Below are 14,766 nucleotides of genomic sequence, written 5' to 3' on the forward strand. Positions count from 1 at the left end.
CAACCAACTGAAAAACAATTCCTAATGGATTAACGTCATAAAAGGCTAGAGCTTAAAGCTTCTAGATGCCTGTACAGGAAAATATTTTTATAACATCTGGGCAGGGATATATTTCTTAAGATGCAAAAAGTGCTAACTATGAAATATAAGGCTAATGAACTTGACTATGTTAAAATAACTTCTATTCATAAGGAAAGTGAAAAGACAATTCAAATACTGAGAAAATAAATGTGTAAAACATTAAATTAGCAATGCATTCTACAGTATATAAAGAACTACTACAATCAATACAAGAAACATCCCAGTAGAAAAATGGGCAAATTATGTGAAGAGATATTTCAAAAGAAATGCACATAGCAATTAAACATACGAAAGAATGTTCAACTTTATTAACGATCAGAAATGCAAATGAAGACCATAATAAGTTACCATTCTTCATTCACAAGATTGCCAAACATTAAGAAAATCAATAATGCAAAGTTATCTTTGTGGATATGGATCAACAAGAATGTTTGTGCATTGCTTCTAAGAGTATAACTGATTAATAACCAAGTTGGAAAAACTTAGTATTACAAAGTTGGAACTTACATTCCCTACAACCTAGCACATCCACCCCACTCCCACCTCAGTATTTACCTAGAGATACCTTTGCATTTGTGTAAGGTAATATTGGACAAATGTTCTTAACAATCCAGATTGCCATCAGCAAGCAAATGGATCTATAAATTATGGTACATTTATACACTGAAATATTTTATAGCATTAAATAACTATAACAACATGGGACAATATCGTTGAATCTTAATAGAAATGAAAGAAAGAAATTGCAGAATACTGCATACAATGTGATACTTTATAAAGCTCAAAATGAAGCAAAACCGTACAATATATAAGTGGTAAAACTGCCAAAAATGTTTATCACAAAATTCAAGAGAGTAGGTATTTTTTGCATAGGTTACCTGTTGCATAAGTAAATGCAGTGGTATCGTTAATGTCCTATTTTATAAGTTGAAGGGTGGATTTAACTTGTCCTCACTACATGTATATAGTTATATCCATTTGGAGATAATCAAGTCTCACATACAAATTTAACATATATTAAATGTATCCTTAATTCCACCAAGGGGGGGAAAAAAAAAAAGAAAAAGCAGTGAAAACAAGGACTTCCTCATCCTTTAAAGCTAAAAACAAATGGCCAGGTGTCAAAAGCCAGCAATTATGGCTGCAGGTATTGGTATTTCAGAGTTCTGACAAGGGCTTCTCAACTGTTGGCTTTTAAAAAGCCAACAGACATCAAAGAAGGTTTCATACCTGCTCTTTACAGCCATTTTGGTGAGAAAAAAGTACAGTGTCTTCATGTCAAAACAATCAGGCATATTCTGTTCCAGTGGCCTGCTAAGGAATTCTGCAAAAGAGGAATTCTTTCATGAAATAGAGGCTGAATTACGCAAGCCAAATTTGAGAAGTACAGTGATCTATTGTAATATTGTTTATTTATTTTTTTAGAGCAGCAGGCTTTGGTCTTGCCAATTCATCTTAGCCAATCTGTAATTTAAATAGGAAAGTTTTAATGTTACAGTACAGATGAATAGGTCATAAGATTAAGTGTAGATGATTTTAAACATTTTGTAATCTCCAACTTGACCAGCCATGGAGACCCAGCTTCAAATTAAAATATAAGAACCAAAAATGGCCGTGTATGGTGGCTCATGCCTGAAATCCCAGCACTTTGGGAGGCCAAGGCAAGTGGGCGGCCTGAGCCCAGGAGTTCCAGACCAGCCTGGGCAACATGGTGAAACCCCATCTCTACCAAAAATATAAAAATTAGCCCGTCTCATAACCTGGTCTCAAAATAAATAAATAAATAGATGAAAATTTTTAAATTAAAGTTAAAAAAAAAAAAGAATCAGTACCTTAAAACAATGACCAAAAAACAAAAAAAGAATGATATCCCAAATTCATTTATAATTTAATTCCCTTTATTTATCATGTCTTCTTGATTTTTTTGAATATGTAAGTCTAGTCATTGGTCATAATCAATGCTACTAAACTTGTAATTTTGTTGGGATCTTAAAAGCCTGGGGAACCAGATATAAAGCATGAACTGCCTTGGCTTAGTTTCCCCATTGGCCAGGCACCCTTCTTTTCTGCTCTTCTTTTTTCCAAGTACTTACCTATTTTTTTTAACATACTATGTGATATTGATGTTACTTATTAATATGTCTTTCTTTTCCTTCACATGACTTAAAACTCTTCAAGAATATTGCTTTTTGTTTCCTTAGTGCCAGCCATAAATAGGAGCTCAGTAAATGTATGTTGAACTGAACTAGCCCCAATGAAAATGTATCTTCATGCAGTGTTGTGCCTCACTTCAGCAACCTCATGCTGTAGCTCAGACAAAAGCAGTGAATCTTGTGATGGCATATTGAATTAGTAGTCAGCAAGCAGTCCTGGCTATATCCCCCTAGCCCAGGAGTGCAGACAACTGCCTAAAAATGTCCTCTTCACAGTAGTAGGATAGCAGCCTTACAGTAAATGTCATGAATTGGGGCAGGGGCAAGAGGGAACAGAAGAACTAAAGTACAAATATAATACGATTAGTTATTTCTCTATTTTAGTTCTTTTTTTTAGAGGGGGGGTTTTTTTTGTTTGTTTTTTTTTTTTTTTTCAGAAACAGGATCTGGCTGTCACTCAGCTGGACCGTAGTGACATAATCTCAGCTCACTTCAAGCTCTGCCTCCCAGGTTCAAGTGGTTCTCCCACCTCAGCCTCCCAAGTAGCTGGGACTACAGGCACACACCACCACACCCAACTATATACTCTCTTATCTCATTATAATTTCTTAGCAAATTCATAGTTTCCTAATTCATTTTTTTTCTTGAGGTGGGGTCTCACTCTGTCACCTAGGCCAGAATGCAGTGGCACAGTCATGGCTCACTGTAGCCTGAACCACCTGGTTTCAAGCAGTCCTCCCACCTTGGCCTCCCATACTACTGGAATTACAGGCATAAGCCACCATGCCCAGCCCTGAATTCTACTTTTTTTTTTTTTTGAGATAGGTTCTCACTCTGTTGCCCAGGCTGGAGTGCAGTGGCTCAGTCTTGGCTCACTGCAACCTCTGCCTCCTGGGCCCAAGCAGTCTTTCCACCTCAGCCTCCCGAGTAGCTAAGACTACAAGTACGCACCACCATGCCCAGCTAATTTTTTTTTTTTTTGAGAGGCGGGGTTTTGCCATGTTTCCCAGGCTGTACTTCTTAGCTCAAGTGATCCGCTCACCTCAGCCTCCCACAGTGTTGGGATTACAGGTGTGAGGCACTGTGCCCAGCCCTGAATTCATTTTTTAAATGATATTCAGAGGAATATACTATCTTAATCTTCATAGTTCTTTTAACAACATTGTAATTTCTCCTTTGTATAATATAGAAAATCCACTGAAATAATTTTTTATTTACATATTTTAGAAACAGAAAATATGAAGTTCTTGTAAAAAAAAAAAAAAAGACAAATCCATGAGACAGAAGGTGGGGAGGGTTTAGGGGAAATTAAGAAACTCAGTATTTGGTCAGGCGCAATGGCTCATGCCTGTAATCCCAGCACTTTGAGAAGCCAAGGCAGATGGATTGCTTGAGCTTTGGAGTTTGAGACCAGCCTGGGCAACATGATGAAAACCCTTCTCTACAAAATAAGCAAAAATTACCCAGGTGTGGTGGCATATGCCTGTAATCCCAGCTACTTAGGAGGCTGAGGTGGGACGGTCTATTGAGCCTAGGAGTTCAAGGCTTCAGTGAGCCATGATTACACCACTGTACACCAGCCTAGGTGACAGAATGAGACCCTGTCTCAAAAATAATAATAGTAATCAACTGAATTTTTGTGATGAAATTTTTAAGAATGATTAAAGATGGTAATATAGTTGTATGATAAATTGGGAAAATCATTAAATTGGAATTTGAAGAATTTATTTTTTGCTGTTTTTAACCATTAGATAGCTATGTGATCTTGGGAAAATCATTTAACCTCAGTTTTCTTGACTGTAATATGAGTATATAATTATACTTGTGAGAGAGATGCCCAGAGGAAAAGAGAGAAAGAGAATACACATTCATATTAAAACTTTGTTACAGGAGGAAATTAGGGGAAAACTAAATCTTGTCACCACAGAGATTAAAATAAGCTTCCATACTGTCCGATTATATAAATTTAAAGATCACTTCGGAGAACTTTAGCCCTCCACTCTTTAAGCAGAAAAACTTCACCTAAAGAAGCCTATGGTCTGGTTCAGATTCAAGGGGAGAAATTTTTGTTAGAAAGGAAGGTGCAATTACAGCAAGACAGTCTAGAAGTGTTGGCTGATTCCCTCTTAGAAAATCCTTGGGCAGTAATTGTGACCTTGCCTGGGGATTGTAAGAGAATATTACTATGATCAGCTCTGGGAAAGGAATGTGCTTAAGAAGCACATTTTAGAAGTGCCTTACTCCTACCAGAGAACTCTGGGGATTTCCTGAAACCTTAGTGTCTGCCTGGCAAGGAGTGTCTGGTTGTAATTAGTCAGATTTCTGTTGTGTCATTTTTGTGGTAAGTTAAAAATTTCATTATGTTAATTAGTCATACATTTATAAATTTTATATATATATATATATATATATATATATATATATATATATATATGGAGACAGTTTTACTCTGTCACCTGAGCCAGAATACAGTGGCATGTTCTTGGGTCACTACAACCTCAAACTCTCCAACTCCTGGGTTCAAGTGATTCTCCTGCCTCAGCCTCCCAAGTAGCTGAATTACACACACGTGCCACCACACCTGGCTAATTTTTATATTTTTAGTAGAGATGGGGTTTCACTGTGTTTGCCATGCTGATCTCGAACTCCTCACTTCAAGTGATCTACCCGATTCGGCCTCCCAAAATGCTGGGATTATAGGCATGAGCCACTGCTCCCAGCCTAATAAGTCATATTTTAATTAGACCTAATTCAGGGCTGATTTTTCTAAGAATATCCTTCTACCTGTTTGTACTTTTATCATTTATTTTGAGAGTAAGTGGTTTTAGACTAAGAGTTTTGAGTTCATATCCTGAATATAATTTAGGCTTTCTGAAATAGCAACCCTGCTATGTGCTGATATGGCAGGTTGCAGCCTACCTAATATGAGAGCTCATCCTGATCAAGTATATAACCATAGGATAGGAATTCTGCTTTCATCAGCTGTTGAGGCTTTGTGATGAGTCTGTGTCCTTAGCTCAGGGCCAAATGTGGCCCAGGAGCCCAAGTGCACACACAGCTGTTCCCCCATAGCCTTAGCTTCTCACTGGCTCCTTTCCTTCCTGGGATGGCCCTCTGCTCTGGGTCTTACCCTGCTCGCCTGGGTCCTTAACAACTTACCCAGCTGTTGCCAGACCCTTCTCACCAGGGATTCCTCCCAACTCCCCTGCACATAACTACAGCCTGGATTCTCCCCAGCTCTACAGCTTGCAGTATTGCACTGTCTAGAGACTCCCATTGCTATACCTCACACTACAGGACAGACTTCCTGGCGCTACTAAAGCCAGCCTAGATCAACCCAAGTTAATCACATCTGCAGGAACACTGTGATTTGAGCTGCTGGCCATCCCTGAGGGAACCAGCCCATAGCCCAGTTATCGCCTTGGCCATTGTGGGTTTCTTCCCTTTGCAGGGACCTGCTGCTAGCATTCCATTGTGCACTAATACTAACTAGGGAGGGTTCCAACTCCAGTCATGCCAGCCTACACAAATTCTCCAGGGACCCAAAGGGAGGTTTCTGTGGAAAAAGGAGTCTAACTATTTTCTGCCTCTGCTGAGGATAAACTCAGAGGAAATTGTGAGTAATGTATGTACAACAAATGCTTCAGTGCTGTGACATAAAATTATTTGTTGGCCAGATATGGTCGCTCACACCTGTAATCCCAGCACTTTGGGAGGCCGAGGCGGGTGGATCACTTGAGGCCAGGAGTTTGAAACCAGCCATGGCAACATGGCAAAACCCCATCTCTACTAAAAATACAAAAATTAGCTGGACATGGTGGCACATGCCTGTAATTCTAGCTACTTGGGAGGCTGAGGCATGAGAATCGCTTGAACCTGGGAGGCAGAGGTTGCAATGAGTCAATATCATGCCACTGCCCTCCTTCCTGGGTGACAGAGCACGACTGTCTCCAAAAAATATATAATAATTTGTTAGTAGGCAAAGTGAGATACGGTTGGCTGTATTAAGTGGTATTAAGTTGAAATACAGCTGTTTACCTCTGCATCAAAAGACACACAATTACAAAGTTATTGCAGCATAGATCTAGCACCAACAATTTAAAATGCAGTCTCTCAGCTGAACAATCCTTTTACAGATTTAACTAGTTGGGAAATTAGGGATGCTTAGGGTTGGACAGGCTGGGTCTGTCATGGAGAGAATGTTTAACCAATACAAAGACCATAAAGCCTTAGAAACAAAAGTCCCTCATTGGCTTTCATCCAAACTGAATCCATAACCCCTGCCGAATCTGTCCAGAGTCCATTTGTTCCTGGGGATCACTAACTACCCAGCCATCCAGATGTGCCATGTGTATTCTGCTACCTGCTTTAGAGAAACGTCTGGTGTCTTTATTACCTTGCTGTGGCTGGGTGAATTTTCCATTCCCCTTCAGGGCTCTCTGTTCTTTTGAGTGAGTGTTGTTTGTACTGCCGCATACAGATTTCACATTTACTGTCCAGCTTTCCTCCTTTTTGTGCAGTGCTGACTCATTTTCCCCAGATACTTGTTCCTATACAGCTTGCTGTATTCCCTTGATCTCTCTTGGCAAATGACAGTAAGGCATTTTTGAAGTGTTGGAAGGCATTTGCTGGTGTTTTATCCAGCTCTCCCTGTTTGGTATATTGGCAAAAGAGTCCCACTCTGCATTTGTGTAGGATTTACCCATTATTTCTTTTCCCACCTTTCAAGTTGGAACCGGGTTAGCAAATGATAGAAAATTAAATCCAGATGATTTGTGATAAGAAATATGTTTTGTGAAAAAGACCACTCAGTCATAAAGAATGCTCAGAATTAGATTATGCAAATGTTTCTATTATCACACTTTCAAGTGGTACAGACACTCCTGATTCTGATGCAAGGCAAGGAAATTCTAGTTAGCTTTTTATTTATTTAATATTTCTGTTTTAAATGAGCAGAAGCTCACTAAAGCATAAAAGAAATTAGGTCTTCAATAGGGCTTGCCTGATAATCACCTATGTGTTTCATAACCCAACAGAGATGATGAATAAATTTGCTGTGGCCTCATAGTTTATAATTTACCTATGCACTGTTTCAACATAAATGGTTTTTATGCTCTTTAATTTCAGGAAACCTGCGATCTGGGGAAAATAAAGCCTGAGGCCAGACGATACTTGGAAAAGTCGATTAAAATGGGGAAAAGAAATGGGCTCCATCTTCCTGAACAAGTACAGAATGTAAGTTTATGTTTCCTTTTCTTATCAGGGAAAAAATGAATAAATAAAACAAAATACTGGTTGAACATTCCTAATCCAGAAATCCAAAATCCTCCAAGATCTGAAACTTTTGGGTGCCAACATGATGCTTAGAGGAAGTGGTCATTGGAGCATTTCAGGTTTTTGAAGTAGGTATGCTCTACTGGTAATAACGGGAATATTCCAAACTCCAGAAAACTCCAAAATCTGAGATGTTTCAAGCCCCAAGCGTTTCAGATAAGGAATACTCAACTTGTGCAACAAAAAACAGAAAATAGGGAAACAGATGGGTTATAATAAAATAACCCGTAATATAAATCCATCTACAATGTATTTTGTATTTAGTGGTTTTAAATTCTGTAACTCCTGTTAACCTCATGGTGACTGACAAACAACTGATAACTTAAAATTGTTCTTTAACCTTGTACAAGTTTTATTTGTTTCATATGTGTTGAGCTTATTTTCCCTACCCTGTTTTACATTCTTTAAGAGCTGGTTTCAGATCTGATAGTTGATTTGTATTTTTATTCCCTTGGTCATACAGAGATATGGCACTGATAATAAAATCCTTACTGATGGAGAGTTTTAAAACCAGCACTTTGAAATGGAATATCCTATGTTTAATACATGCCCCTTAAAAGAAGAGAGATTAGCTGCTGAAAGGTGCCTCTCAAACTTTTTTTTTTTTTTTTTTTGACAGTCTTGCTATGTCACCAGGCGCCGGGCTGGAGTGCAGTGGCATAATCTCGGCTCACTGCTATCTCTGCCTCCTGGGTTCAAGCAATTCTCCTGCCTCAGCCTCCCGAGTAGCTGGAACTACAGGCGTGCACCACCACACCCAGCTAATTTTTGTATTTTCTAGTAGAGACAGGGTTTCACCATGTTAACCAGGATGGTCTCAATCTCTTGACCTTGTGATCTGCCCCCTGGGCCTCCCAAAGTGCTGGGATTACAGGCATGAGCCAACACGTTTTGTCTAATGCCAGTCAGGTCTTCCAGGTTCAAAAATAAACTCGGTTCCAAAATTAACCTTTTGCTTCTTTGACGGGAAATATAGTCCATGATTTATTTCCAGGTCATTCTTCTAGCCAGCAGAACTGGAAATAAGTTTGGAAGAAATCCAGATCAAGTGTTGTCAGCATGTTAGCTATAACCACAGGCACCACTGAGACATGAGTACCTTTCTCCCACCTAAAGCCCTTTGAACACCTTATAACCTCTTCCTTCACCTAGTTAGAGGAGAAATGTGATTGATATCACTTAGCTGACCCTTTGTCTTCCTGGCCAATTCTTAATTCTGTTTGGAGCCTGAACACTATATTAGTTAAGATATGTTTGGTTGCAGCTAATAAAACCCTGTTAAACAAGAGATTTATTTGCTTGTATAACTAGAAGGCCTGGGGTGGGTAAGCTGCATGGGTTGGTTTGATCCTGATGCACAGTAGAGTGACTGGCCACCTGATTTTTCTGTTTCTCTATTCTGTCTTCCTCAGTGTTAGTTTTAACTAAAGACTGACTTCCTTTCATTACCAAAATGGCTATAGATCTAAAAACTCCACCATCTATAAGGACATAGAGAAGCCATCAGTAAACGTTTCCTCATGTCTTGATGGCCCAGAGTGGATTCTACTTTTAATCCTGAATTTCCTTTTAGTCAATGGAATACCAGGTCTGGGTTATCTGAACAGTCTCAAGGTCAATGAGGATGGAATGACGGCCCAGCTGGTGTAGAAGTCACACCCCTAGAGTTGCAGATAGGATCAGGTCCTGTCTGAACAAAGTGGGGCAGAGGTAGAAGGGGGTTGAAGAGAGAATCAGAAAACAGCACTGAACAGTGCATTAGGTCAGTAGTCTCAAATTTAGTGTGCATCAGAATTACATAGAGGGCTTATTAAAACTCTGATTATAGGACTTTTAGGAGTTTGTACTTTAGTAGGCTTAGTGTGGGGATCTCAACAATTTGCATTTCTGGCCGGGTGCAGTGGCTCACGCCTGTAATCCCAGCACTTTGGGAGGCCAAGGCTGGTGGATCACCTGAGGTTGAGAGTTCGAGACCAGCCTGACCAGCATGGAAAAACCTGTCTCTACTGAAAACAGAAAATTAGCCGGGCATGGTGGCTTATGCCTGTAATCCCAGCTACTCGGGAGGCTGAGACAGGATAATTGCTTGAACCCAGAAGGCAGAAGTTGCAGTGAGCTGAGATCATGACATTGCACTCTACACTGGGCAACGAGAGCAAAACTCCATCTCAAAACAAAAACAAACAAAAAAACGAAGAATTTGCATTTCTAACAACTTCTCTGGGGATACTGATGCTCCTAGCCAGGGCCACACTTTGAGAAGCAGTAAATTTCATTATATAGCATTGTTAGAAGAATGGGACAGATTAATAAAATTGTATCTTTTTTTTCTGGTGATTTCTTCTTATTGCTTCCTTTGAACTCCCACGTAATATTTTTTACGCACATCTTAGGGTCTGTAAATCATCTTTAGTTTACAAAAGCTCCATAAAACTTTTCCCCAAAGTAACAATAGAATGAATTACTCAGCTCTTATCTCTTGGTTTACTTCATAACCAGATGCTGATTACTGAACTAAAATTTTGAACTGGAAATGATTAGAAATATGCTAATTGGGCCGAGTGCAGTGGCTCATGCCTGTAATCCCAGCACTTTGGGAGGCCAAGGTGGGTGGATCACGAGGTTAAGAGATGGAGACCATTCTGGCCAACATGGTGAAACCCCGTCTCTACTAAAAATACAAAAGCCGGGGATGGTGGCTCCTGCCTGTAGTCCCAGCTACTCAGGAGGCTGAGGCAGGAGAATCGCTTGAACCCAGGAGGCGGAGATTGCAGTGAGCTGAGATCTCGCCATTGCACTCCAACCTGGCAACAGAGCGAGATTCTGTCTCAAAAAAAAAAAAAAAGAAAGAAAGAAATAAGCTAATTGGTAATGGGCTGCTAGATTTATTCATTTACTCAGCAACTATTTATTGTGTACATACTATGTGCAATATATTGCATTGACTATACCTCCTAAATTTATTCTTCAAATTCACAACGAATTCCTAAGACATCACCAGGCTTGCCTTTCTGTAAGTGCTACACACAGATACACATGGACATGACATAGTGGACTGCAGAGACCTATTTTGTCAAGCACATCCCTACAAAAGCATTTCCTGAAGTGTGGGCACAGAAGTCAATCTTCATTTAAAAGTGAAACATACTCAATTGATGGCAATAAAAATTAGTTTCTTTTTTTTCAAGCAATTCTCCTGCCTCAGCCTTCCAAGTAGCTGGGATTCCAGGTACGCACCACCACACCCAGCTAATTTTTGTATTTTTGGTAAAGATGGGGTTTCACCGTGTTGCCCAGGCTGGTTTCAAACTCCTGACCTCAAATGATCTACACGCTTCAGCCTCCCAAAGTGCTAGGATTACAGGCATGAGCCACCCTGCCCGAGAAAAATGAGTTTATTTTTATTGCTAATGTCCTGCATTTTTATCTTCCTTTCAGGAAATCAAATCAATGAAGAAAAGAATGAGTGAGCTATGTATTGATTTTAACAAAAACCTCAATGAGGATGATACCTTTCTTGTATTTTCCAAGGCTGAACTTGGTAAGTTTTCCTAGATTAAATCATATAATTTAGGCAAATAATGTTACCTCACAATTTTGCTTTACTTTCCAGATAACAAAATTTCTAAATCATAGTTCAAATAATTACTTAAAAAATGATCCAGTACCTAAGCCCACCACCCCTTCTACAGAAGAGACAAATCAACCAAAATAAGATTTTAGGCTAATGAGGATATATACTATTTCTAGAGACAGTCCAGAGGGGACTTAGTAATCTTTTTTTTTTCATAATTTTTTTTTTGGTAGTTTATACTTATGTTTAACAGCTTTCAGTGCATTAAAATTTTTTTGCCTTGCAATATTTCCTGCATTGTATCTTAAAGTAGTCTCTTCTTATTCAGTCCTGGATCTTCTTGACTTAATTTTGCCTGTTCTCCACTAAAACATCATTTGCACAAGTTTAGTGAAACCTGTTCATATTTTGAATTACCATCTCCCAAGGCACCTGGCCTCTAACAGCTACCCCCATTCCAGCAACATCAAAATGATATTAAAAGGATTGTCATTATTTTACTTGAATTTCAATTACTCCACAGAATTCCTAGAGTTACTAAAAGGCACCATGCCAATGCTAAATACACCAGTAATGAGTAGAAAATTTGATATATGAGAAAATGATTTTTTGCAGGTGCTCTTCCTGATGATTTCATTGATAGTTTAGAAAAGACAGATGATGACAAGTATAAAATTACCTTAAAATATCCACACTATTTCCCTGTCATGAAGAAATGTTGTATCCCTGAAACCAGAAGAAGGATGGAAATGGCTTTTAATACAAGGTGCAAAGAGGTATCATAAATGTTTGTCTTTCGTTTTTAATGGAGTATTTTAAGAAAAGGGTTTACTTTGTTTACCAGTGTCAAAGTCAGCTCAGAGACTACTATTCCTATTTGTGTGTGCACTGTATCTCTAATTCCTCAGACTTATAAGACTTTTAGCTTTTTCATTGCTCACTGGCAACCTGATTGATGTGGTCACAGGATAAGCTGTTCTAATAAAAATACAATGGGTTAAATAAACTAGAAGTTGCTCCTCTCCTAAATCAACAATCCAGGACTGATAAGGCATCAGTCCCTCAACAAGTGACTTCCAAGTTCATTCCTTTCCTAGCCTGTTGGGAAGTGGAGGAAAAGAGAGCACGGAGTGAGCATCTTGTAGGAGAAGACTTGAAAATGACATACATCAACTCCATTCACATCCCATTGACCCTGATTTCATCATATCTAGCTGTAAGGAAGGCTGGGAAATGTAGTCATTAGTGGAAAGCCATTTTCTCAGAGTTGGGGGTTTTATTATTAAAAAGAAAAGTGACTAGAAATAGTGGTTGCTTAGAGATGGATTGGAAGGAGTGCAGGAGAAGAATCACAATGGAGGGTAATCATGATGAAATTTCTAGGGGGATAATTGAAATGTTCATTGCCTTGATTACGTTAATGATTTCACAACACACACATATATGAAAAATAAACAAATGCTTTAAATATGAAAAAGAAAAAAGGAAGAGGTAGACATGGATTCTCAGTTGTCTAGCCAGTTCTACCATGATCTGTCTCTCTAGCTGTCCAAGTAACCGTGAGGAGCCTTTTTTCAATACAGAAGACTTATTCACCATTTGTTAATTCCCAGTTACTGCCTTAAGCTCAAAGACCAGGATCTCTGGGGTGGTTGTAGCTTCTCATAATCTAGCAAACTATAGAAGGAAAGACAAGTTATCAGCTCCTCACCCCAACACCCTCCCCTCATATCCCCAGTGATGGAATAGGAAAAGAATAACCACACGAAAATCTTCCATTTGGAAAAGGAAAGACTGGGAAACATAGCGAGCCCATAGCAATTTTCTAAAACTCAAATTCCTCAGGAATTGTGAAGATTCTGTACTATAGTGAAGTTTCTTGGTTAGCTTGTTGGACTAAACTTGGGCCTGCTTTCTCACAAGAATTCCTTTATTAGTTGTACTCCATGGCCCCCAGTTTTGCCCACAGGGAATTCCCTGTTTTTGTGTTATCCTCGATGACCATATCTTGGGGGACTGCTGGTACTGTTAATGCCAGGTAGAATCCCAAGAGTTGCTTAGGGATCAAATAATCACAAACTTTTGTAGGCCAGGCTTATGATATCTTTGGTAATACGGCTTCCTCAAAAACGTAGGTTTCTTGTCTGTCTGTCTCTAATCAGATGCATGTCAAAATAACTATACCCAAATACCGCTTTTGGTCATAGTTCTTAAACTTGCCAAATCTTATATACTGGCTTCTAAATTTTATCCATCTCATTCTTGCTCCATATAATGAAGTCTGCTTTCAGGCCCTCTGAACATAGTGAGCTTGTGGAGGAAGGCAGCATTCTCAAACTCATGTCTGCAGTTCAGTATCTCTGAGTGACAGCCTTTTCTCCTGACACTAGGAATACAGAGCAATTGGCTTTTCCAACCAGCTGAAGATTGTGGACCATAGGCAGAACCTCCCTGAGAAGAATTCTTTTCCGTCCATCTTTAGAAACTGGCCAGTTCTCACCCAAGGTCATCTCTCCCATGTAATTTTTCTCAAAGCAACAAATGCCAAAAACACCTGCCAACATTATTAGTTTTTCCAAACAATTTCTCTAGAGCTAAGACTCAGTAGGTACATGACCTGCCTCCTGAGTTATGACAAACAACAGTTTTCACAAATACCCATGGTATAATGAGAATCACCAGCTTTCCAGCCTGCAGTGTCTGGGTCCTTACCTTCCATTCCTGTACATTTTTCATTTTTATTGTTAGGAGTACCCTATTTCTGGTATTAATATCTACGTGTGTCAGGGTCCAGGCTAAGGGACTTTACAGAAGTCAAAAGCACAGGAGCTCAAATAAGATAAAACGTATTTCTTTTTAGAAAGTAGATTAGAAATTACCAGGGAATGGGGAGAGGGAAGACTGGGGAGTTAATGGTTATAGAGTTTCTGTTTTGGGTAATGGAATAGTTTTAGCAACAGATCATGATAGTGGTTACACAACAGAATGAGTATTATTACCATTGAATTTTACATGGCTAAAATGGCAGATTTTACCACAATTAAAAAAAAAATTGTAACTATAAGTCAAACGGTGAGTGGTCCAGAGGTGGAAGACAGCTCTACCATCCTCAGTGTGTGGCTTTCAGGGTCATTGTTGTCATCTCCAGTTCACAACCAGCAAGGCAAAGATCTGTCAGCATGACCCAGAAGTTTCACTCATCACTTCATTCACATCTCATTGTCCCATTGAGTATCACATGGCCACAGCTAGCTTTGAGGAAGGCTGGGAAACATAATAGGTAACCAAGTGTCCAGCAAAAATTTAGCGTTCAGCCATGCACAGTGGCTCATACTTGTAATCCCAACACTTCCAAGAGGCCAAGGTGAGAAGATTGTTTGAAGCCAGGAGTTCAAGACCAGCCTGAGCAACATGGCAAGACCTCATTTCTACAAAAACTTAAAAAAAAAAAAATCAGAGTTTTATTGCTAAAATAAAAAGTGAGAGAACAGATATGGGGAGAAAATGGGCAGTCTAGAGAGAAGATCTGGAGAAACTGAAAAAAATGAAAGAAAAATCCAACTAAACTATTTAATTTATAACTTGGAGAATTACATTATGTGTATTTCTCTTTTCTATGTTTCC

General features: G+C 39.1%; 1 protein-coding gene across 1 annotated transcript in view; it reads left to right on the forward strand.

Moving 5' to 3' along the window:
- NLN (neurolysin) overlaps nt 1–14,766 on the forward strand; it is a 107,038-nt gene that overhangs the window by 42,921 nt on the left and 49,351 nt on the right. The window contains exons 4-6 of the mRNA XM_021673201.2: nt 7,362–7,469; nt 11,007–11,109; nt 11,758–11,918. Coding sequence (XP_021528876.2) covers nt 7,362–7,469; nt 11,007–11,109; nt 11,758–11,918 — 372 coding nt within the window. The remainder of the gene's footprint in view (nt 1–7,361; nt 7,470–11,006; nt 11,110–11,757; nt 11,919–14,766) is intronic.

This window comes from Aotus nancymaae, unplaced genomic scaffold (assembly GCF_030222135.1).
Source record: "Aotus nancymaae isolate 86718 unplaced genomic scaffold, 86718_ANA_hifiasm-v0.15.2.pri h1tg000014l, whole genome shotgun sequence".
NCBI classification, from domain to species: domain Eukaryota; kingdom Metazoa; phylum Chordata; class Mammalia; order Primates; family Aotidae; genus Aotus; species Aotus nancymaae.